The sequence below is a fragment of the Lissotriton vulgaris genome, chromosome 5 (assembly GCF_964263255.1).
Source record: "Lissotriton vulgaris chromosome 5, aLisVul1.2, whole genome shotgun sequence".
Lineage (NCBI taxonomy): Eukaryota > Metazoa > Chordata > Amphibia > Caudata > Salamandridae > Lissotriton > Lissotriton vulgaris.
The window spans coordinates 196510121-196534479 of NC_141693.1; the positions used below are offsets into that span (position 1 = coordinate 196510121).

Here is a 24359-nt window from a genome sequence, read left to right on the forward strand (position 1 = left end):
ACTGAAGGCATTCCTTCCCTCTCTCAAAGGGAAAGTAGTTCAGGTGTTCACGGGCAACACCACCGCCATGTGGTAGTGCAACAGACAGGGTGGGGTCATAGACCCTTTGTCAGGAGGTTCTCTGCCTCTGGACATGGCTGGAACATCAGGGCACATCCTTGGTGGTTCACCAACCTGCAGGTTTTTTGAAGGACAGAGTGGACAAACTCAGCCATCAGTGCTTGGTGGATCACGAATGGCGTCTCCAACCCGAGGTGGGGCAAGGTGTTTCAGCGGTAGGGACCATCTCTGAAGAGAACGTGCAATGCCAGCAGTATCGCTTTGTCACGCTTTTTTCGCAAGTGGAGCTTTGGCTTCCCCTACGCTTTTCCGCCTATACCACATCTGCCCACAGTGCTCAAGAAGATCAAGCACGATCGGGCTCAAGTCATTCTGGTAGCTCCGGATTGGGCACGAAAACATAAAACGATATCCCCTTTCCGCCTCTCTTTCAGGGGTTCTGTTGTACATACCTTCTTTGGCCTAGCAGGGCTCTGCTTTGAGCACTCTTTAAGGCTTATCTTTTGTCTATCTCTGCCTTTCTGAGACTTCCAGATCATCCCTCTTTTTTCAAATCCCCTATTGTCAATAGGTTTCCAAAAGGCCTTACTCACTTCTTTCCTCCGTCTCCTTTGATAATGCCCCAATGGTATTTAAATTTGGTCTTGACTTTTCTTATGTGTGCTCCCTTCGAGCCTCTTCATAATTTTCCTCTCAGGCTTCTAATCTTTAAGACTGCTTTCCTAATTTCCATCACCTCTGCTTGTAGAGTTAGCAAGCTCCAGCCTCTGCCTTCCAAGCCTCCCTATCTGTCTGTCCAACCAGATAAATTGGTGCTTCAAATGAAAGCTTTGTTCCTCCCTAAGGTGGTCACGCCCAATTGGGACAATCCATTAATCTGCCCACCTTTTACCCGCCCCCTCATTACTCCAAGGAGGAGGAGAAACTGCACTACCTGGACCCAAAACGTGTGTATTCTTTCTATCTTGATTGTGTCTTCAACTCTTCATTGGCTATGTGGGTGCAATGAAAGTTTGTACAGTGGGAAGAGGTGTGGCGTAGCCGCCAGGCTGCCTGACTCCGGACCACGGTGTTCACGGTTCGGTTTCCGGGACCGGCGGCAGGTGAACCCAGCACCATGTGACTCTGGGCAATAGCTCGCTTAATCTTCCTGATGGCCCCCAGCGCCAGGACACCTCTCCGGAGGTACCTGTGAGCTTTACAAATACTGGCATTATAAATACTGGTACACAAAAAGACCACCTCTCGATGGGCTGTCCTCTGCATTAAATTTTACTACCCATTGGCAAAGTAGGAACCTCCTGTGTGGTTACGTGCTCACTCTACTGGAGCAACAGCAGCAACCACTTTCGTTAGCAGGCGGAGTCCCAGTCCTGGATATCTGCGAGGCAGCAACGTGGGCCCCCCTGAACATGTTTACCAGACACTACTGCCTGGACCGCCAAGTCTGGAGGGACGGGTACTTTGGCCATTTGATCCTCTAGGACTTCCTTGTGTGATCTTAGTTTGCAGTCCCTCCTCCAAGGTTGGTATTGGTGGAGTATCTATTTTAAAACAAGGAATGTACAACTAGAGGTCTCTATCAGGTGAGCAGGTTACTTACCTTCAGTAACAATGTATCTGGTAGAGACATATTTTAGTTGTAGATTCCTTACCACCCCACCTATCCTACCCACTCTCTGAAAACTGATTCCTTGGGCTAGGGACTTCCTTTAAGGGCCCTAGTTTTGACGCATCAGTGGTCAGTGACTTTCATGGCTCTATGCTTCTGTCATGGAAAGTCCTGTTAAGAATGAACGTCAGCTCGCCCTTCTTTCATGATGCCAAAGACTGACGTGCAGCAGACCATCGCCACCTAGTGACGCACAGAGGTTCTGCTAGTGAAAAATCTCCAGATTCAGAGAGATGCATGGGGGAAATTCAAAGGTAAGGAATCTACAGCTAGAATATGTTTCTACCAGATACATGCTTACCGACGATAAGTAACTTGCTGGTTAGGTGAGCATTTCATTGTCAATGTAACGTTTTAACCTAAAGAAAAAACATTGAAATTCACCAGTTATAGTTATCTCAAGTAACTATAAATCGTGCCCTAAGGTAACTATGAATCGCGATGCCGCCAAGCACAGCTAATTGTCCCACATATTACATCACATGACATGATCAATCATCATTAATAGCATGACTGCAACATTTGACATGACATTGATGACAAAACTGTGCATGGTGGGGTGCAAGTTATAATTACTTTTTTAGTTTAAAATGTTGTTAGCACTGAAATTTCGTGTGTGTGTATTTATATACACATATATATATATATATATATATATATATATTGGATTGTTTAGGTTTGCTAATAACTTTGGCGTTGTATGACAAATCTTCACAGAACTTTTTATAAAGATTCTCTTTTGTGACTAGTTTCTATATGCAATTTCTTTAAGTGATCCGTCAAACGGGGCTTGAGAAAGAGGAGGGGGTCCAAAATACAAAATCCCCATGCATGTTCCATAGACTTTAGGCAGCGCTACAGTAAAACCTCCAGAATGGAATCGCACCAAATTTGGCAGGAAGGTAGATCTTGGTTCAGCAAGTGTGCTTCTTGTGAGTTGGTGTAAATCTGATCAATCATTTTTTAGATATTAAGGATCAAATATATTTGGGTTGGAGGGACTCTGGTGAAGCCAAGCCAGCACCAGGTGACCCTGATTTTTTGACACAGCACCCTTCACTGAGAATTGGTGGTTCAATCCTCTACCAGTAAGGTGAACTAGAGTCCTTGTCCCATGACTCTTCCTGATGGAGTCAAAACATCTTGAGACTTTCAAGAAGATGTTTTCCTCAGCCAGTCTAGCCATCCATTCTGTCAGTGTCACCTGCTTGCTAAGGTGATATACCCATGCTTTTTCTGACATGGTTGTAAGATCTTGCCAATGATTCCTGAGCAATTTCAGGTCAGTTTGGCTCAAATCACCCATGAGGTTCAGGACACTGCAAACAACATCATCCCTTTTGGATTAGACACTGATCACAACTGACTGCTTGGGTAGAGTGGTTTGCACTCCCTTAGTGCTTTGGTGGCATTCTTGGATGAGAACCGGTGGCTTCTCTGGGGATGTACCTATGGCATTCAATGTGTCTGGCTTGTTTTGTGAGAAGGTCGATTTGTCGTTGAAATGTTTTAAAGAGCCAGACCACAGTGTGTTTCTTTTGCCTTTCAACCCCAGCAAGACAGTATCTTCATTGCTTTCACCACTTCTGAGGCTACTTAGGAGGCTTCTTGTACCACCCATGCCAAGGCCCACTTCCCCTGCAGCAGGCACCTTGCTGTTCACCCTGGTGATCAAACAGACAACGCCCTACCTCTCCAACATCAGCCTTGAAGTGCTTTAGTTTGCCCTTTGTGGCACAATACCACCCTGTAGGAAGCAGGATCAGAAATGTCCTCTGAGGGTGGCAAAATATAATGTCCAAAAGGTAGAGTCCTCCAGATCATCCACCACGGCTGTGGTCAGCCATTCCTTTCCAACCCGCTGCATCTTCCACCCACATCAAACCTTTTTTCAGAGGAGCACCTGTCCATCTTGCTCCAGGAAGTACAGGCTCTTTTACAAAAGGAGCCATAGAGATGGTCTTGGCCCAGGAAGTAGGGAAAGGTTGTTACAAGGGCGGAGGCCTTCGTCCTATTTTAGATCTCTATCCTTCAAACACCTTGTTACGGAAGGACAAATTCAAGATGTTCACGCTGTTCCAGATTGTGTGCCCTGGATCCAGGTGGCTATTTGGTGACTTTGATCCTTGAGGACACCAACTTTCATGGAACCGTCTTGTGGTCTCACAGAAACTGTTCCGGGTACAGGGTGGGCCAGGAGCGTTTCCAATTTGTCGTACTCCCCTTTGGCCTCACCAATGCCCTTGTGTGTTTGTGATGGTTACAGCACTCCTTTGGCTGTTGGGGATCAAGTGGCTGTTGATGGCAGCCTTGCCAAACTCAGTTGTAGGTCACATCCACACGATGGTGAACCTCCTGACATTTTTGAGTTTCACAATAAATGTGCCAAAGTCACACCTGACTTTTTCAAAGAGGATCCCTATCATAGGAGCCATCCTGGATATGGTGCAGTTTCAGACCTTCCCACCACTCCAATGAGTCAAGGAAATTTGGGCTATGATCCCTATTTTTCAGCTGTGGTGCTGGGTATCAGCGAGAGTGGCTCTGAGGCTTCTGTGCCTCTTGGTGTCCTACATCCTGCTCTTCGACTATGCCAGGTGGTAAATGCAGGCTCTGCAGTGGAACCTGAAGTCTGTGGGCCCAGCACCAGAGAATCCTCTCAGATTCCATCCAGGTTTTGGAGGTGACTGCCAAAGACCTAGAGTGGCAGCTCAACTGCAGTTGGACTGGCGGAAGGCCACTCTTCCTGCTACACCTAGAGAAGACGTCAGTGACAGATGCTTCATCCCTGGGATGGTGAGGTCATCTGGCAGAGATTAGGATTAGAATACTCTGGTCTTCTGTGGAGACCTGTCTCTGCTGGAGTTGTGGGCCATTGCCTGGCTCCGGGGCCCTTCTACTATCCATCTAAGAGAGGTTGGTTCAGGTTCTCATAGATAATATACCAACATGTGGTACTGCAACAAATGTAGCATGGTGGACTCCTGGATCCTATGCCGCGGGATACTTTGTCTCTGCAGTTGGTTGGAGTGATAGGACATTGCCCTGGTCGTAAACCTCCTGGCAGGATCTTTGAATGCTAAGGCGGACAAGCTCAGCTGCCAGCGCCTGGCACATCATGAATGGCAGTTACACTCCGAGGTGGGCCAGGGCTTCTACCAGAAATGACGAGATCCCTGGCTAGATGTTTTTGACAGTGCCAAGAACCGGCAATGTAAAAACCTGTGCACACTCTGGTTTCCAAGAAGGATCTATTGCGGAGTAGAGTGGAGCACAGGACTCCTGTATACCTTTCCACTACTGCCTTTCCTGCCCACCGTTATGAAAAAGATCAGGAATGGTGACTTCTGGACAGCAATGAAGGCCTTTTAAGGAAAATAAAACAACATTTTTTGTGGAACACCTTTTTCCTATTTTTCACAAATAATTCAAGCTTTAGCTATTTTCTCTATCCCCTCCAGGGGAATCCACAAACCCTGGATACCCTTAGAGTCCCCACGATGCTGGGAAAAAGTGCATACCTTATGTGGGAAAACAGTTATGGGGGCTTAAGTGCGAAGTACCACAAATAGCCCAAAAATGGCTCAACAAGGGTCGTGAAAAACTTCAGCAGTTAAGATGTTTAGAATATTTAGATATTTGATGTGGACCATTTAGTGGTGAGCCACCTTGTGAGAGGCTGGCCTGGTATATGATGTCCACTAATGTAAGTGGGCACCTTGCACCAGTCCCGGCATCCCTTATGGTGATTTAGAAGGTCTTAGACAACCTTAGAAAGCTCTCTAAGTGGTAGCTGTGGAGAGCAAACTTCAGGCTTAGTCCAGAAGGAGTGTAAAGCAGCTTGTTTTACCAGAATACAATCTTATAGTATAGATTAAGTGAAAAGAACCACACAAGGTATATATAAAAATATGTATTTATTATATAATACTCTAACACGTTTAGCTATCTCTTACCCAGAGATAATCACAATGCACAATATACTTTGCAAAGAAATACAGTAAATATCACAGAATACACAGTGGACTCCGGGTGGGGGTAGGGGGAGGTACCCAACCATATACTAAGAAAGTGGTATAAGAACCACAACTTGGGTCAAGATAATGTTGAGAGGACGTAGAAGTGCTGGGGTCCCCAGAAACCACACAAGGTGAGTGACTAGGAACCCCACGGAGAGCGTGTGCAGTGTGGGAACACGACAGCGTGCTCTGTACAAGTCTACGTGTAAGTTGCGGTTGGAATTTTAAAGATTAAGGACTCTTCCTTGTGGACCCTGTAGAAACCCTGTGGAAGACAGAAGGTGAGAGAGCCTCCCCACCCATGGATACCCTAGTACCCACATTACCTACACCAGGAAAGCCGGGTGCAGAGGTGTGAAGTGGTGTCGGAAACCGCCGTTGAACCCTATTGAAGACTTTAGGAAAGTTCTGCAGCTGATGAAGGAGTAAGTGTTCAGTGAAATCCGAAGCTGAATTCCAGTTGAGAGGTATCTGCAAGCAGAGGGGACAGAGTTTATGTCACTCTGGTAAGTGCACCTACCCTGCCCAAATACTCTAAATCCTGTCTGTGAGGTGGTCACACCCCCCTGTGACAGAATGCCTATTGTTCTGCCTTACCCTGCTCGAGCTTGGCTCAGCAGCAGGAGGGAAGAATCGTGTCTCTTGTCGGCAGCAACCATTTTGTGCTGTCTGGGTCTAGAAGGCTGATACCAGGAGACAGAGAGCCTAACAAAGAGCTCTTCCAGTGCCTGGAATCATACCTCCCACACCGTTTACAGTGTGGGAGGTATGATTCCAACATGGTATGATTCCAACATGTTTGATACCAAACGTGATAGGATTTGTTGCAGCCGTTTTTGAGATAGTCATTGCGTAATTACTTGGTGCCCCTCTATATACTATATGGCTGCTCCACTTACAACCCGTGTGAATGGACTCTGTAGGCAGTAAGGGTATCCTGCTCATGCAGGGGCACCCTCACACTTAGAACCAAGCACCCTGCCTTTAGGATTGAAAAGGCCTGCCTGCTATAGGGGTGACTTGTAGGTTTTAAATGCAGTGACTCTTGATATAGGACGCCTATATCTTTAGTAAGTGGTGCTAGCACCAGCTTACACAGGCTGCAATAACAGACCTATGGTTCCATTTTGATTGGTCTCCCATGGGTGGCATAATGCATGCTTTAGCCATTGGTGGACCTCTGGGGTACCTATGCCCTAGGTACCTTAGTACCATATACTAGGGACTGGTAAGGGTACCCCAGTATCCAATCTGGGATGTACCCAAGTACTGAACACAACAATTTAAGGGAGAAAGCAGAATAGACTAGGGTCCTGATTAGCAGGATCCCAGTCAGACTAGCCAAGAACAGCTTAGCACCAGGCAAAAAGTGGGGGTAACAATAACAGCTACTTTCCTACACACCTACACCAAAACAATGAGGTGGTATTGTTTTGCACAATATACAATACAAGTGTAATGATTCACAATTGTCCGATGTTGTATACACTTTACTTTTGGGCTGAGATAGATCCATGTACTTCAGCTGTGTCTGGGATATGCCTACATGGCTTCACAAGTAAAAATATAACAAATTCAAGAAACCAAAAAATTAGTGAGCAAGAATTTACCCAAGTCTATCTTGTGTATGTGTGATGATATCATATAGAACTATTAAATATTCATGTTTTCTACATATGGTAAAGGAGATAAGGACATTGGTGAAAATATTATATATGTGGTGTGTACACACAAGAGCTCAATTTGCAAGCTTAAATAGAATCAAAAGGATTTACATGTCATCAAGGTGATCGACTGGTCTGTGACGTTTTCTTCACCAAACGTGTAATGTGTGTACCTACATATTGGGGAGAACAATGTAGAGGCAGTATGACACTAAAGTGCATGAATGGCATACCATCGCAAATATTACATTAGTACAGAATTGGTCTTATAATACTTTACATCTGGGTTACATAACTACCTGACAGCAGTACAAGACAGGTTTTGTAAATATATGAGGCTCTCAAAGCAGAACCAGTGAGACCTCCTTCTCATCCAGCCAGTGGAGGCTTTCCAGTCTTTCAAAACCGGGAAAATTCACTCCCTGGCCATAGTGGTGACTTAGAAGTCCCTATATGTTTGAGGCATGCTGCTACCCTACTCTGCAGTATCTGGGGAAGCCCACTCCCCTTCATTGTAGGGGAAGGCTTTTGGATCATTTCCACCCCTCCCACCCCATCCAGGAAGCTTCTGCTCTAGTCAGCATTTGAAGAATGTGTGCAGTCAATAGAGAAGCTGTTTCCTTTAAGAGCAGTTAAGTCCAGAGAAAGGAGTACTGATGCTCTTCCCTCTGTTGTTAAGAAGAAACTAAGAGAGCATTGTGCTACCTTTGATCTCTGTGGTCTAAACGAGTTCCTCCCTCTGCAGAAATTCAAGATGCTGATGTTTTGTCAGTTAATGATTGCTGTCAAATTTAACAGCTTGGAACACTCAAAAGAACTCAATTTTATATTGGGAAATCAGCACTACCAGTACAGAGGACTACTGTTCTCTCCCAATGCAGCCTCAAAGGGCTTGAACAAACTCCATCCTAAGCCCAAACCTACCCTTAGTGAAACTGTCACTGTCCATTGCTATACTGTCCTGAATGACCATCTTATCAGAGTATAGTGGTGAAGGAATTATTCTCCACAACAGTCAATTGGCATCTGATGAGCATAATGCAGTTGTGTCCTCCAGTACGATACCCTGCTTCTGCTTAACACATGATCCTGGATTTTGTTGGATGTACAAAACATTTGAGGCAATGGCCTCTTACAGTAAGAAGCACTTATTGTGGAAGATGTCCTTGGTGGTCAGATCATCCATCAGGAGCATAAGCAAGCTGCAGGCACTTTTGGCCTCACAAACTTTCAGCTTTTTCAAAGGGAGAGACTTATTCACCAGATCAAAGCCTCCTTCTCCAAAAATATTTACAAAGTACCTTGTGATGGAAATATTCCTCTCCTTACAAGGTTGTGTGTACTTGTGGATCCTTGGCTTAGGAGACCTTGCAGATTCTGGACATCAAGCATTCCTGCACCTCAGTATGGATTCCAAAACGCCTCCGCCCGACTGATCGTCAACGTCCCCTGCCGCAGCCACATCACACCCCACCTGAGAGAACTACACTGGCTCCCCGTTGACAAGAGGATCACCTTCAAGCTCCTCACCCACGCACACAAAGCACTCCACAATGCTGGACCAGCTTACCTGAACAGCAGACTCAGCTTCCATACCCCCACCCGCCAGCTCCGCTTCGCCAGCCTCGCCCTTGCCACTGTCCCCCGCATCCAACAAATGACCTCCGGCGGCAGATCCTTCTCCTACCTCGCCGCCAAGACCTGGAACACCCTCCCTACCCACATACGGCAGACCCAAGACCTACTCGCCTTCAGAAGACTCCTCAAGACCTGGCTCTTCGAACAGTAGCAGCACCCCCCCTCCCCTCAGCGCCTTGGGACTTTACAAGTACTCTGATTGATGGATTGATTCATCAGCGCTCTACATTCATCAGACCAGCCTTTTGTCATCCGTTGCAGCAATTATGAATTCCAAGTGGCTGTTACAACCACTAGATGTATGTCACCCATGACCCTTTGCTACACTCTGCCTGAAGCCAAGTGGCTGTTAAAACCACTAGATGTATGTCACCCATGACCCTTTGCTACACTCGCTCTGAAACCCAACATCCGGTGTCAAAGCATGCTCCTCCAGGGCTAAGAAAGCAACCAAGGTGATCTCTAGGCAGCTACATGGGCCATATACCATCACCACATCTTTGAGGCATCCTTCTGGAGCAGTGTAAGATAGTCATTGTAGATCTCTGCACAATGCTAGGTTCTTGTTCACACTTGGCTTAGAATCTCAATGCAATTTGAGAATGGTAAAGAGCAAGGCTAGGAGAGTAGCAAAAAGTAACCTTTATAGAAGTCTGTAAGCTCTAAGATATTTTCCCCATTGTCAGTGCCGCTCTGTTTGCCCCAAATTCCTGTATATTTTATTTTCTAATTGTACTTCTCTCAAAAATAATACATCTCATTAATGCTGCTATTCCAAAGTCCTTTTGTGGGCTTTTTTCTTTGTTCAAGTTCTGTGGGCTCCTCAAAAGATGTATTTTAAGGTTTAATAATTAATTGTGGATTCCCAAGCAAGAGAACACAAAACTACTCTGCAAAGGCTTTACACCTGATTGGTGGCATCACTTCCATCCAGGCCAAATCCCTGAAACCAAGTCGCCAGGCAAATGCTTGCAGGAATTTCCTTTAATTAGAAGGGCGACCATGCCTTAATGGAAGAATGACAGCTTCTTGGGAGATGGTCCTGGACATTAGCATGATCATGCAAGAATTGCCATGTCTATGGGGCAGATGTATCATCCGTTTTTTTTGTCGCAAACGCTGTAAATCACAAAAAATTCGGCCAATGCGATGTATCAAAAAATCGCACCGCAAAATTAAGGAATCGCAAAATTTGCAATTCTTTAATGTTGCGCAAGCATTTAAAGAATCGCAAATTGCGATTCCTTAAATGCTATGTCTGTAGCATTTAAGCTTTGCGAATTTAGGCTAAGAAATCGCTAATTACCAACAACTTGTAGTTGGTGGTAATTTGCGAATTCTTTTAAAAAAGCACTTTTTGAAATTTCTAAAGGTGCCATGTGATGCTCATACATGCCCTTAGGGCATGTATGTGCGCCATATGCGCACACATGTCAATTTCAGGGGTGCAGCAGGGTGTCCTTAAGACACCCTTGCACCCTTGAAATTATTCTCAATTTGTGATTAGCAAATTGCGAATCGCAAATTGAGAATAACTGTCCATTCATTCCTTTAGGCCTCCTGGCCCATAGAAATGAATGGGAAATTATTCCTTAATTGTGATAATCAATTTGCTAATCGCAATTAAGGAATTCTAAGAAATCGCTAAAAAATAGCGATTTTCTAGTACATACCATTTTGCAAGTCTTAAATAGCGATTCCTTAAAAAATCGCTATTTGAGAATCGTTAAAGGGTATCTTCATACATCTGGGCCTATATCTCTGCTGGCAGCCTTTCAGGGCTGCTTAGCAGAGCTCATACCTGGCAGAGACCCAAGAGACCCCTGAAATTCCCCAGAGCGTAGGCACATAGTATTGCCTTTCTTGGAGTCCCTGTATCCTCGCTGAGCCCCACTGGGACAGCTGAACTGACCAGCCCCACCTCTATTCAGCACAATGCTTCCTCACAGCTATGTAAAATTTGGCACCAAGTTCCACCATGTTACATTTTGGTATCCCTGCCTCTTCCTGCGACTTTCCCTGCTTTTAGTTGATGACTGTGAGGCAGATCCTTAGTAGAAAAAGACTACTACTAATGTTAAAATCTAATCCCCCGATTTTCCAACCACAGTGCTCATGATAGGAGGCTTAAATAGGAACATTTGTATAAAATAGAAATAGAAAGTGGCTTAAGAGAGAAACCACTGTATCCACACAGGAAACTTGAATTCTCTTCATAATTGAAGGCATTACTAGAAAACCACATATTTAATTACTCTTGTGAAAAGACCTTTTTTTTTACCAGTTCTGTTATTGTTTTTAACTATGTGTTTTATGAACAGCTGTCTAAAAGAGCGAATTGTTTCTATCATTTATAATTTTAGATCTTAAAGCAGCGAGTAACATCATCTTTTCAAATGGAGATCTAGATCCTTGGGCGAATGGCGGGGTAAGGATTTTTCTATTTTTTGCAAGTTAAAAAGTCAATGTTGATGCAGAGTTATGTTGTCCAACCTTTTATCCTATTGGATTAACAGCACTGAAATTTTGTACCCATTTGCATGTGTTTTGTCCATAAATACCTACGGTCATGTTGAAGGGGCTTCCACATTGATGTACATTACGACAGAAGACTGGTTCTGCCTTTACTTAGTGTCTTCAATGGCAAGTTCCTGTGAACTTTTATGAATGTTTATTAATAAACCCTAACATTTCCTAAAACTCTCAATGCCTTTTGAAAACATTCCTGCAGCATTCTCTGTACCTACTCAGGTACTTGCAATGATGGAGTACCCTCTCTACCAAACGGTTTGTCTACCTGTCGGTTTTAAGGCGGGCTGACAACCAGTATATCCACGACGGAGACTACTCTGGCTTTGTCTCCGACAAACTCCCCTCTGTATTTCTGTTGAAGGTAAACCATCCAAACATCTGCCCAATTTAGAGTGGGAGGATGGATGGCTTTGTTTTGTTGACTGTCCCAACCAGGTTATATGAGGGGCAGTAACACATTTTAAAAAACAACTCACATCACCTCCCCTGGTATTGGGACCATTAGTTTAACATTTTTCCTGAATAGGTAGTGTGTTTTAGAAAAATGTAAAACTTTGGAAAAGTTTGATAGCTGGTCGACATGTGCGTGTTGGAGCAATCCGTCAACCATTTCCAACTTGGCAGGAGCCACCATGACCGCGGTTTCAGTCAATGTACAGAGATGTCCGTGGGACAGACTAACATCTCTGTCTGGTGGTCAGAATGTCTGTCAGGTTGAGTGAGTAAAGTGTTCTGTTGACCTAATTGACATCAAACCGTCAAACTCTAAATCTGGCCCGAAGTCTCTTGTTTTGAGACTAAAGTTCAGCCTATCCCCCTTACTACGACGGAATGCAGTGCTTTGGTGGATGTTGCTGGTAGAAAACATATTTCACCATTCTCCAGTATTGTATCTTTTATAGATTAACATGCTTGAATCTTCCCCGTCGTCATGGTGGGAGTCTCACTGTAGCAGTAAAATTGTAGTATAAAGCTTAAAGGTTAATCTCCCTTGAAAATCAATAGCATTTAGTAACGAGTTAACCTCATTAAAGTACATAGAAACTCAAGCCAATCACATCACAGACCCAGAGTATCCATCCCGTGCAGGGCCACCATACCTCAGACTTCTTACTGCACGTCTTTGTTAGGTAGTCTCCCTGAACTCTGCTCAGTCAGTGTTTCTACCTTGAACTTTTCAACTGTCAGCTAGCAGTTCATTTTCCTCAACCTTCTCTTCAACTGAGGTGCTGCTAGAAAGTGAGTTTACCCTTTTCTTTCTGTAATTGTTGCAGAATGTCTGTGTCTAAAAAAGGGCTGTTTAGGCCCTGCAAGACTTGTGGAAAGTCCAGGCTCTTCTCTGAAGATCCTCATAAAGAGTGCTCATACTGCCTTTATCCGGATAACAAGCCTAGAGACTGTAAGCACTTCCGGACTTTTTCTTCAAAAACCCTCAGAGACCTGGAGGGAAGACTTCTCCGGTGGTTGCAAAAGAGAAAATCTATTAAGGATTCTGACTCCACAAGTGAGGAGAGGCCTCATACCTCCTCTAAGAAAAGGATGGAAGAAGAACCTCCTTCTGTCCAGAGAGAGACAAAAAAGTCAAGATCTCAGAGCAAGGAGTCTTCTCTGAAAGAAAAGGAGAAAAAGGAGGAACCTGGCTCTGCCTCTGCCCAAAAGAGATCTGGCTCTGCACCTCAATCGGCACCATATACTCCCTCGCAGAAAACCAGACCGTCAATGAGGTTTTCTCAGCCTTTCGACCGTTGAAATGAGGGCTCCGCCAATGGTTTCTTCAGCGACATCAACGGCGTCGACGATCATAACAACGGCTGTGGCGTTGACAAAAACTGAGGTAGTGATTTCCTCGTCTGCTTCTGTGAGGAGTTCTACATCGTCGAGGGCTTCGACGTCGACGGTTCAGTTGGGTGCTGTGTTGTCGACGAGCGTCTTGGCCCTGTCGACGGACATTTCCGCACCATCGGCACAGTCACTGACGACGATTTCCGTCTACGAGAAAAATGGACTTGCCAGTTACAAAATCAATTCCTTCATTGTTGCAGGACTACTCCAAGATTTCTCCGCTGCCTCCTTCTCGCCTCCTGGATTTCCAAGAATTGGAGGATGAAGGTCATTATGGCCCCGCATACAGTCCTGCTCAACTGAGAGTCAAGTGCCAAGAATCAGAGCAAGAAGAGCAACCAGATGACCCTTCTTATTTGGAGGGTGAATATTCCTTCTCAGACATAGGACGCACAGGCATGCATCGCTTGGAAAACAAAAAAATGTGAAAAAGAGGGTTCTAGGGGAATTGAGGTTTATAGACCTACTTGTATCTTGTCCCCCAACTAAACAACTTGAAAGAACACGGAAGATACCAAGGGTCTTGAGAGAAAAGAATCACTACCTATTTTTGGTATGTAGACTCATAAATACCTATTGGTTATTTTAGAGACATAGGAGAGAAAGAAGATACTCTTAGTTCAAGAGAGAAAACCCATCAGCCCACCGGTCGGCGGAGCCTCATCATCTGTTTTTTTTCAAAAGAAATGATGTCCACTAGTCATACCCTCAGTGTATCTGGTGAGGATGGCTAGGAATGGATCATCATATAGAAAAAACCTTTCAAAGAGAAGACGAGTGTCATACAGGCTGATTGGGTGGGTTGCAGTGCTCAAAAAAGTTTTTGGTGAAACAGAAGTGGTGACAAAATGTTAAAAATGCCTGTTTTGATGTCTAAAGAACAAGTTTAATAGGAGTGACCATCAGAACGGCATATCTAAAAGCAAAGTGAATATAGTTTTTAAGAAATATAACTATTTATCATAGATGTAAAATGGTCGACATGTTTCAGCCCATCCGGGCTTTCATCAGGACCTACGATATACACTACTGCAACATTTATCACAGACAGTGATAAAAACAAAAAATTGTGTAGACCTACCAATTGTGTGGTCTTTTAATCCAGGAACTCTCCCATCACTGTAGGGAGGAACGGCCTCACCTTGCCTGGCACTCGCTCAGGTCAAAGAGGCCACACACTGTCCGTCGTTACCTCGGTCTGGAACTGAGCTCAGGCAAGGTGAGGCCCTCAATATTCAGCACAGTCCTTTAGTCAGCACCAGCTTACACAAGGGCTCCAGCATGAAGGCAACCTGCATCTGGAGGAAAATCCCATGATTGCGGCAGAAGGCAATGAGAATTTTCAGGCATCCATCACCCCAGTCCCACACCAATTGGCTCGAAACTGCTCTAAATTCTTCATTAATGGAACACCATTTCTTCCGACCGATGGGTGTAAGACGTCTTCAACCATGGTCACACCTGGAATTTATTCAACAACCTCCAAATTACCCTCCAAGAAAGACTGCCCACCACCATCTGGTGGTTCTCAAAAGGGAAATAAATCTCCTTCTCAACAAACAGGCAATCGAAGTAGTGCCGTGCAGTCAGCACAACCTAGCTTTCTACTCTCACTTCTTTCTGATAAAGAAAGAGACTGGGAAATGGAGGCAGGTTATGGACCTCAGGTTGTTGAACAAGTTCATCAAAAGTCAGCCTATCAAGATGTTGTTGCTCCTGGAGCAGATTCTTCTTCTCTTGGGTACAGGAGATTACATGACCTCCCTGCATCTTCTGGATGCGTACTTCCATATTCCCATTCACCCAAAGCACCGTCTTTTCCTCAGGTTCCAAGTGGCAGGGTGCCACTACCAGTTCAAAGTGCTACCTTTCGGGCTAAAGTCAGCACCCAGGGTTTTCACCAAGTGTCTGGGTCTCAATCTCATCAGAGAAAAGTCCTCTCTCCTCCTCTCCAGGTCACTGGTGTTTCTAGGGGTGAGGTTCAATGCCAGCCGCTCAATCACCTTTCCCCCAGAGGAAAGAATTTCTTGTCTTCAAAGGATGGTTCAGTCCCTTTCCTCAAGAAGGTGCGTTTCTGTGAGGAACTACAAGTCGATGTTGGGTATGAGGTCCTGCATCCTGTTGATACCACACTGTCGATTGCGGATAAGGCCTCTTCAGGAGCAGCTTGACTCCCAATGGATTCAAGCTCGAGGCTCCTTCGACGACACCATGTCAGTCACGCTAGAGATGATCATGGCAATGTCCTGGTGGTCATTAAGAAGCAATCTCTCACAAGGCTTGACCTTCCTCCCAGCAAAACCATTGTTGATAATGACAACGGATCCTTCTATGGAAGTATGGGGAGCTCACCAGATCAGGAATCTTTATGCCACATAAACCTGTTGCAGCTTAAAGCAGGCTTCCTAAGGCTCCGATCCTTTCTGCCAAGGATAAAAGGATTATCGATTCTCGTCCGCACAGACAACACAACCACCATGTTCTATCTACAGAAACAAGGGAGGACGCAATCTCTGGCTCTCTCAACAATAGTCCAGCACGTTCCAGGGGTGCTAAACGAATGGGCCGATTCACTCAGCAGAGACACCAAGCAGTGTCACGAATGGGAGTTGGATGTTGTTCAGCTGGGAAAGATATTTCAGTGTTGGGGATTGTCAACCCTGGATCTGTTTCCTACATTACTCTACAAAAAATGCAAATTCTTCGCCAGCAGATTCCCTCAGCCAGGTTCTCTGGGGAAGAATGCCTTTTATTTCTCTTAGGAAGGAGCGTTTGTTTATGCGTTTCCTCCGTTCCCACTAATACAAAAAGGTTCTACAGAAGATGAAACGGGAGCCTTGCCGCATCATTCTCATTGCTCCGACCTGGACAAGACCATTCTGGTTCACATAGCTGTTGCGCCCATCAGAGGCTTCTCCAATCCGCCTGCTTTCCATGGATGAAGGCCAAGTGGTTCATCCAAATATTCATTCTCTTCACTTGTCGGCCTGGCTCCTCACCACACGGAGTTTGGTGGCTTAACTATCTCTGAGAAGTGCCATTCGTTACTTCTCAAGGCCAGAGCTCCCTCCACTGTCAAGTGTTACTCGGCCAAATAGAAAAGATACTGTTCCTAGTGTGAAAAACACTCTTGCCATCCACTCTCTTCTCCGAAGGAGGATGTTTTGCTGTATCTCTTATCTCTGGCCAAGGCTGGCCTTTCCCACTCTTCGATTAAAGTTCATTTGGTGGCCATTTCGAGGTGTAGAAGACGTTCAAATCAGTTGTCTTTATGGTCCAACAGACTAGTGAAGGAATTTATGAAAGGTCTTTTTAGAGCCTAGCAAAAAAAAAAAAAACGAAGAGGGACCCTGAGAACGCAAGTTCTAGGGGGAAAACCAATCCAGGGAAGATACAATAGAGCACACAAGGTAAGATACCCACTACAAATTATATGAATGGGTAATAACTCCAGATATAAAAGTGTCACCCACAGAAAAAACTCATTTTACAATTGTTTATTCAGCATATTATCAAAATTCATTTCTTTTTTTGTATAAATATTTTTTAGTACATTGATGTGGAGAAATAATAAATAACATTCATATATGCATTAGGCAAATAGGGCCAGATGTAGGTAAGTATATTTTACCGATTCATAAATACCGAATTTTACCGATTCGGTATTTATGAATCGGTAAAATAGAAGGGGGGAGATTTAGTTAGAATCTGTAATTGAATTACCGATTCTGTAAGAATCGGTATTTATCGAATCGGTAAGTACCGATTAGGTAATGCCCATTGATTCCTATGGGCATTGAAGCCCATAGGAATCAATGGGCATTACCGAATCGGTATTTATACCGATTCGGTAAATACCGAATGTTGCAAGGGTGCAGGGGGTGGCACACAGACATGCCCTAAGGGCATGTCTGTCTGTCACATGCCGTAGGTGAGCATGCACACATGTGCATGCACACCTGGAATCGGTATTTTACCACCCAATTGGATTGGGTGGTAAAATACCGATTCGGTAAGGCCTGTGGGACTCAGAAGAGTCCCACCTACATCTCAAAATTACAGAATCAGTAAAAATACTGATTCAGTATTTTACCGATTCGGTAAATTTACCGAATCGTTAAAATAGGGCCCCTACATGCCAAATACTTAATACTGGTCGGTAACGGCCGAAATCGGCCGTTACCGACCGGTATTTTGGCTCCTACATCTGGCCCATAGTCACAAAACAATATATACAATAGAGCGAAGAAACATAAGAGCCCTGAGATGAAGAGAACAAGAAGTCAAAACTATACAAATGACCAACTCACCTACACATAGAAAAAGACAATGTGAACATCAATACATCATAACGAAAAAAGAATACATAACAAACAATTTGCATTATACAAAAAATACATAAAATGTGCACCACATGTAACGAACACACAACGAAGGTGAAAGCGCCGACGCGCGTTTCGGAAATGCCACTGCTTGAGACTTCCTCAATCTAGTTGGTGGACATACCATAATCATCCACATTCATAGTACACATTGTATAGTGAATAAACAGGGCTCTAAAAACCGTCTATACAGAGGTGAAAAACGGGGAGCATGGGTAAATGTAGTGTGTTGATTCAGGAGCGAGGCAAATATTTTTGCACCAGAAAATCAAAATAAGTCTAAAACACGGGATCCAAGAAACTTAGAACAGGACTGCTTTAAGAACAGGTAGGAGAAGAAGAGAGGAGGTCCAATCAGGAATAAATATTATTGATGAAAATAGGATAGAAATCACTTAAACATCCTGTCTTAGCTGAATGTGCTGAGGTTAAATGGTCTCCCCATTACAACTTTAGTCCGGGGATCATCGATTATTCTTTCGGCTCCTCCCCAGAAACCAACTTTCGAGTTATTCCAGGTGTAGTTAAGAAATGAGGTCCCGTAGGATCCAGTGCCAATAGAACGGGCCGTCAGTCGGCTCCCGCACAGATCCTACCTGAGCCTACCCACCAGTTCGCAATCATCATTCAAACCAATTTACAAGTGAGATTTAAAATACCGCTCTTGGAAAGTGGCTTTTCTCTTAGCCATCACGTCTGCTAGACGTATTAGTGAAATTCAGGCTTTCACTGCAACTGAGCCGTACCTACAGCTTCAGCAGGACAGAGAGGAGCTTCACACTAATCCTTCATTTATCCATAAAGGGCCTACCATGTTCCAGCTAAAAGAACCAATGGTCCTGCCCTCATTTTCTCCTGCTCCGTCTACGCCGGCGGAGAGAGCGCTCCATTCTTTGGACATCATAAGATGCTTGAAGTTTTACCTATAAAGGCCAAATCTTTTCGTAAATCTACCCACCTCCTCATTGCCTTCTCTGCCCTTAGGAAGGGTCAGGCTTTGACTAGAGCATCTATTGCAAGTTGGGTTTCTTCTACCATAGTTTACTGTCATGAAAGAGCAGGACTTCCGCTAACGTCTAAAGTGACTGCCCACCCCACCCGGAAGATGGCAAAGTACACTGCCCTCTTTGCCGGAGTGTCACTACCCGACATCTGCAGTGCAGCAACATTGTCGCACGTCCATACCTTCACAAGGCACTACTGCCTGGATACCTTGCGGAAGAGGGATACTGCTGTTGATCAGGCGACCCATCGTTGTCTGTTCGTATAAGGTAGGCCTCTTCTTATTGAGGTTTATTAAGGTTGTTTTTAATATTATTATTACTATTTCTTTCCTTTACCACTATTCTGAGTTTTGTTCTTGTAATGTAATGGGGTTTTTTTAAAGCGCAGGCTGCACTCCAGGGAGCGTCTTTGCGCTGTAGAAATAGTCTGGTAAGTGTAGTGGAGAAGGGGGGAAAGTCTAGACAAGGTTTTTACATTGTTCTTCGGAAAGGGTGAAGATCCAAGTTTTGAGGGTTTTTTCTGAAGATTGATTCTGTAGGGATTTGACGGAGATGATAGGGGAGAGAGTTCCAGGCTTTGGAGCCTAGTACCGCCAGGGATTTTCCTCCTTTAGTCTTGAGTCTGAAATTGGGGATGGTGAGAAGATTGGCCCCTTGAGATCTGAGACATCGTGTGGGGGTGTAGTGTTTGAACATTTTTAGTATGTAGTTGGGTCCCTTTCCGTTAAAAGCTCTGAAAGTGATCAGTAGGATTTTAAAGAGCACCCTTTTGTAGATGGGCAGCCAATGTAGGATGTTCATTGCTGCTGTGGCCGAGGTTCTCCTTTTCCATCCTAACACTAATCTGGCTGCAGCATGTTGCATCATTTGTAGTTTGTGGCAGACTTCTCTATTAGTCCCTGCATATAGACTGTTGAAGTAGTCGATGCTGGAGGTTATGAGGGCTACTGCGACCGTTTTCCTTGCGGAGATGGGAATTAGGTCGAAAGATTTCCTGAGCCCTTTTATAATTCCAAAGCAGGTCCCTGCTACGGCCGTGGCCTGCTGTTTGAAGCTCAGGGAGGGGTCGAATTTGATCCCTAGGTTACGGACTGAGGAGGCAGTATTTGGGGGGGGCAATAGCGTCCTCTGGCCACCAAGATGTGGGGTTGAAGGTATTTCCTTTACCGAAGGGTAGGAACTCAGTTTTCCCGGTATTGCACTTGAGATGGTTTAGGTTCATCCATTTGAACGTGGCAGTAAGGCAGTTTTGGAGCTTTGTTTCGGCTTCACAGGAGTCATCTTCCATAACCACCTGAGGCGGAAAGCCGGGAGTTCGCTCGTCTGCTTTTTTTAAATTGTTTTTAACAAATTTAGTGTTTATCTGTTAACACTTCCCCCCTGAGCACTCCCCACACCTCACCTGCATCTGAATTCCCCGCGCAGCCGATGTAAGCGCTGCCGCGGGTCAATGTTCTTTTTGCCGCCATTCTCGTCAAGACCACAGGCCACGCCCAAGGCCGTGAGGCCACGCCCCCTCCTGGTCCCTACTTAAGGCACGCTGACTAATAGCCCGCATTAGAGGTCAGAACACTCCTGAGGCAGAAAGCCGGGAGTTCGCTCGTCTGCTTTTTTAAAATTGTTTTTAACAAATTTAGTGCTTATCTGTTGACACTTCCCCCCTGAGCACTCCCCACACCTCACCTGCATCTGAATTCCCCGTGCAGCCGATGTAAGCGCTGCCGCGGGTCGGAGTTCTTTTTGCGGCCATTCTCGTCAAGACCACAGGCCACGCCCACGGACGTGAGGCCACGCCCCCTCCTGGACCCTACTTAAGGCGCGCTGACTAATAGCCTGCATTAGAGGTCAGAACACTCCTGAGGCGGAAAGCCGGGAGTTCGCTCGTCTGCTTTTTTAAAATTGTTTTTAACAAATTTAGTGTTTATCTGTTGACACTTCCCCCGTGAGCACTCCCCCCACCTCACCTGCATCTGGATCTGGATTCCCCGCGCAGCCGATGTAAGCGCTGCCGCGGGTCGGAGTTCTTTTTGCCGCCATTCTCGTCAAGACCACAGGCCACGCCCATGGCCGTGAGGCCACGCCCCCTCTCCTTCATTCTAACAATGTGCCTCCCCCGGGCGCGCCGTCAGCGCACCAAAGGCAAGCCCATCTGCGCCCGTCCGCACCTCGCCCGTGCCCAGTGCCACCACCCCTGGCCAAAAACTTAGCTATACAAGGGAAGCCCTACTGATGCTAAAACCCGGCCCATCGTCCTGCACTCAACCACTTGATATGACAACCTGGGTTGGATCTTGGAGCTGTAGACTCTGCAGGCACAGTTTTGGCCCTAACAATCAAGCTAGAAATCAGCCACCAATACAAGTAAGAAGCCTACGCTGCGGGCTGATTAATGTTAGGTCCATGGGAAAGCACGCCGCACATATTTTTGATTTAATAATGGAAAAGAAGCTAGACTGTCTCTTTATGACTGAAACATGGTTGACAACTAACAGTAACCCCGATATAACAAACTCCCTCCCCCCAGGATACCTAATCTCTAGAGAGGATAGACCAATTCAGAGGGGGGGAGGTAACGCTATTGGTATTTTGGCAAATGTGTGTATGTATATGTATATGTATATATATATATATATATACACACACACAGAGGCTACTTTACTTGTTCGTGATTCTGGTTTTTATACTGTGGTGGCTTGTTAGGATGGTTCACCTGTTCTTCCTACCTGCTTTAATTATTATCCTCTGCTTACTATTCTGATTTAAGCATGTGAATCTATGAAAGATACAATACTGGAGAAAAAAACAAGTTACTAACATGTACACTGTGGTTCGAGAAGCTATAGCCGACACCTTGAGATCAGGCCCGCCCTTACTTAGTTCCGGAGGGGCTGCTGCCTCAGGTACAACAACTGATGACTGCGTTACAATAACTCAACTTAAAAAAGAATGGCTTAGGATCACTCTTCACGGGGCCCTAATGACTGAATACCTGAGGACAAACATTGCACCACATGGCCTCATAGTCAACATCCTTCCTAGAATTTTTCTAGAGGACGGGCCTTTCAAAATGGACTGGTGCCAGGTGTCATGGAAATGCACCAAAGACCTCCTATTCCTTATCATTAAGATGGTCAAAAGATTGGCTGATGCCGTCCTGGTTAAGATCCAGACGGCAGAATCGGCACTAAATCGATCCCCCCCTAAAACTGCTTTCTCTTCCAACCTGACTGAGATCAATAATGAAATCACAGAAAGTAGGGAGTTCCTGTTGAAACAGAAGATTAACAAACTACAGAAAGATGTGGCTAAATTCGACAAAGAAAAAGGTTTACCCCTTTCTTAAGGACGACTACACCACATCCAAGAATAGTTACTCCTCTGATGATAGCTCAGACACAGGCAGCAGAAGGGGCTCATCCAATAGTGACTCCAGTAGTGGCAGCTGGGGTAACCGTAACCAACGGAGACCAGGTTTCACACCATTCGCCAACTTTGATAACGGCACAATGTACCATGGTCCCGTTCCCCCACCATGGCAATACCCAATGTACCCCCAGGGCCCTCCACAGTACTACCCAATGAACAACCCCCCTTTTTTAGGCAGAGGGTGGGGCAAAGGAAGAGGGTGAAGAAGAGGAGCACAGAAGGGCGTACAATGGCAGGATAAGACAGCTCCGTCAGTGGAAACGAGGAGCATGAGCAGGGGAAGGAGAGTCTAGTGGTCAACCTTTCTTCAAGAATCCTGACCACTACTGAGTTGACAGTCTTGGAGAGGGGTCTGGGATTTTTTCCCAACGTCCATCCCTGACAAATTTATCGAAACATGTGAATTAAGGCAGTTCTTCAGGAAGGTACGACTTAGAGCGTTCTTCCAGGATAAGTCTCCACCTGAACAGGATGACACTAGATTACGCAATCCCCCCACGTTCACCCCCACCAACAATATGGTCCTCCCGGAGGTCCGGGCTTTCGAAGGGGCTGTACTTAAGGGACTTATCAATATCCCCCGCGCACCCCTCTTTCATAACCTGACTAATGCAGAGAGAGAGAGGCGGCTAGATCCCTTTCCGATGATCAGACCATTACCATCAAACAGGCTGATAAGGGAGGGGCGATCATTATCCAGTCCACAAGGGACTACGACATTGAGTGTAGACGGCAACGCACCAACACCAGTCACTACACCCCCTCACGGTCGGCCCTACCCCCAGACTCACGGCCAAGATCACCTCACTAATCATGGAGGGTGAGACTAATGGGTGGATAAGTAAGAATGAGGCTAACTTCCTCCTCACCAAGGACCCTAAGACTTCTTATTTCTACACTCTCCCCAAGATCTATAAAAACACCACACAGGTCCCATAGACACCCATTGTGTCAGGGATAGGGTCCTTGCTAGAACCCTTGTCAAAATTCTGCGACAAGTTTCTCCAGCCCTTGGTGAAGAAAATACCTTCCTTTCTGCAGGACACCACAGACATCCTCCGCCTTCTTGAAAACATTGAGGGGAGGGTAGGGGTGGACCTTCTAGTAACCCTGGATGTGGGGGTGCTGTACACTAATATCCCCCAGCAGGCCACTTTGGAGGCGTGTCGGAGGGATGGTCGGAAGCAGAAGCGAGGAGGCCGTATGGGGTGAATACTGAGAGTTTTATTAAGGACAAAGCTATACTTTTGGAAAAAAGGGAACAGTCCAGGAAATGAAATGGGGTTGGTTGAAAGGGCAGTCCTCTGGCACCAAGGCTCTGTAGTCCGTTTCTTCCGGACTTTGGGAACTTGACGGCTGCTCTCTTTCTGTGAGTTGGTCAAGAAACCTATTACGGGTTCCACTGCTGTGTCGGGATCCCGGAGCAGGCTCAAAAGTAAAAGAAAGCAGCGGTCAGAATCTGGTGTCGCTTTAATATAGAATACCGTCACCAAACCATGTGAGAGAAGGGGGGCTTTGAAGGGTGAAATTGGCACTTTAGTCATTATAGAGTCAAAGGGGGGAATATAGTGAGAGTTCTACGTAAGCGATAATATAGTGAGGATTTTAGGTTCAGGCTAGTTGGTGTTGGGGTGGGCCTGCACAGGAATTAACAAAGCGGGCACATAGAGAGGCTATCCTAGTGCTACCCGCATTACCTTTTCTCCCCTGATTACCCCCCTACCACCTGTATCCTTACCACCCCCTCCCTAAGTCCGTTGCCCGCCACGTACCGCTAGGAGCCACACCTCTCCTGAGTTGTGGTGGCTTGTACATCCTCTATGATCCACCACTCTTTGGACCGCGTCTCGGGGCTCTCCTCTTCGGTTTCTCTCGTTCTGGCATCCGCGTTGCTGTTCCACAGCTCCTGGGTGCCCATGCGATCCTCTCTTCCGTGTCGTAACCTTCCCTTTTTTGCCGCTCTTGACCTCCTACCACGCCTCCTGATTGGTCACCGAAGTTTTCAGTTCCGCCTCCCTGCCTGACTGCATCCGGGGTGCTTCCAACGGTCTGCGGGAGGAGGGAAGAGTCAGCCATTAGCTGCACCAGTCCGGGTGTCTTGTGTTCTTCATGGGGGGTAA

At 45.7% G+C, this 24359-nt stretch overlaps 1 protein-coding gene across 1 annotated transcript in view; it reads left to right on the forward strand.

Annotated features, from left to right (window-relative positions):
- Positions 1–24359, forward strand: part of DPP7 (dipeptidyl peptidase 7) — a 1540287-nt gene that overhangs the window by 1282486 nt on the left and 233442 nt on the right. Inside the window, exon 10 of the mRNA XM_086921148.1 lies at positions 11417–11481. Within this exon, the coding sequence (XP_086777274.1) occupies positions 11417–11481 (65 nt within the window). The remainder of the gene's footprint in view (positions 1–11416; positions 11482–24359) is intronic.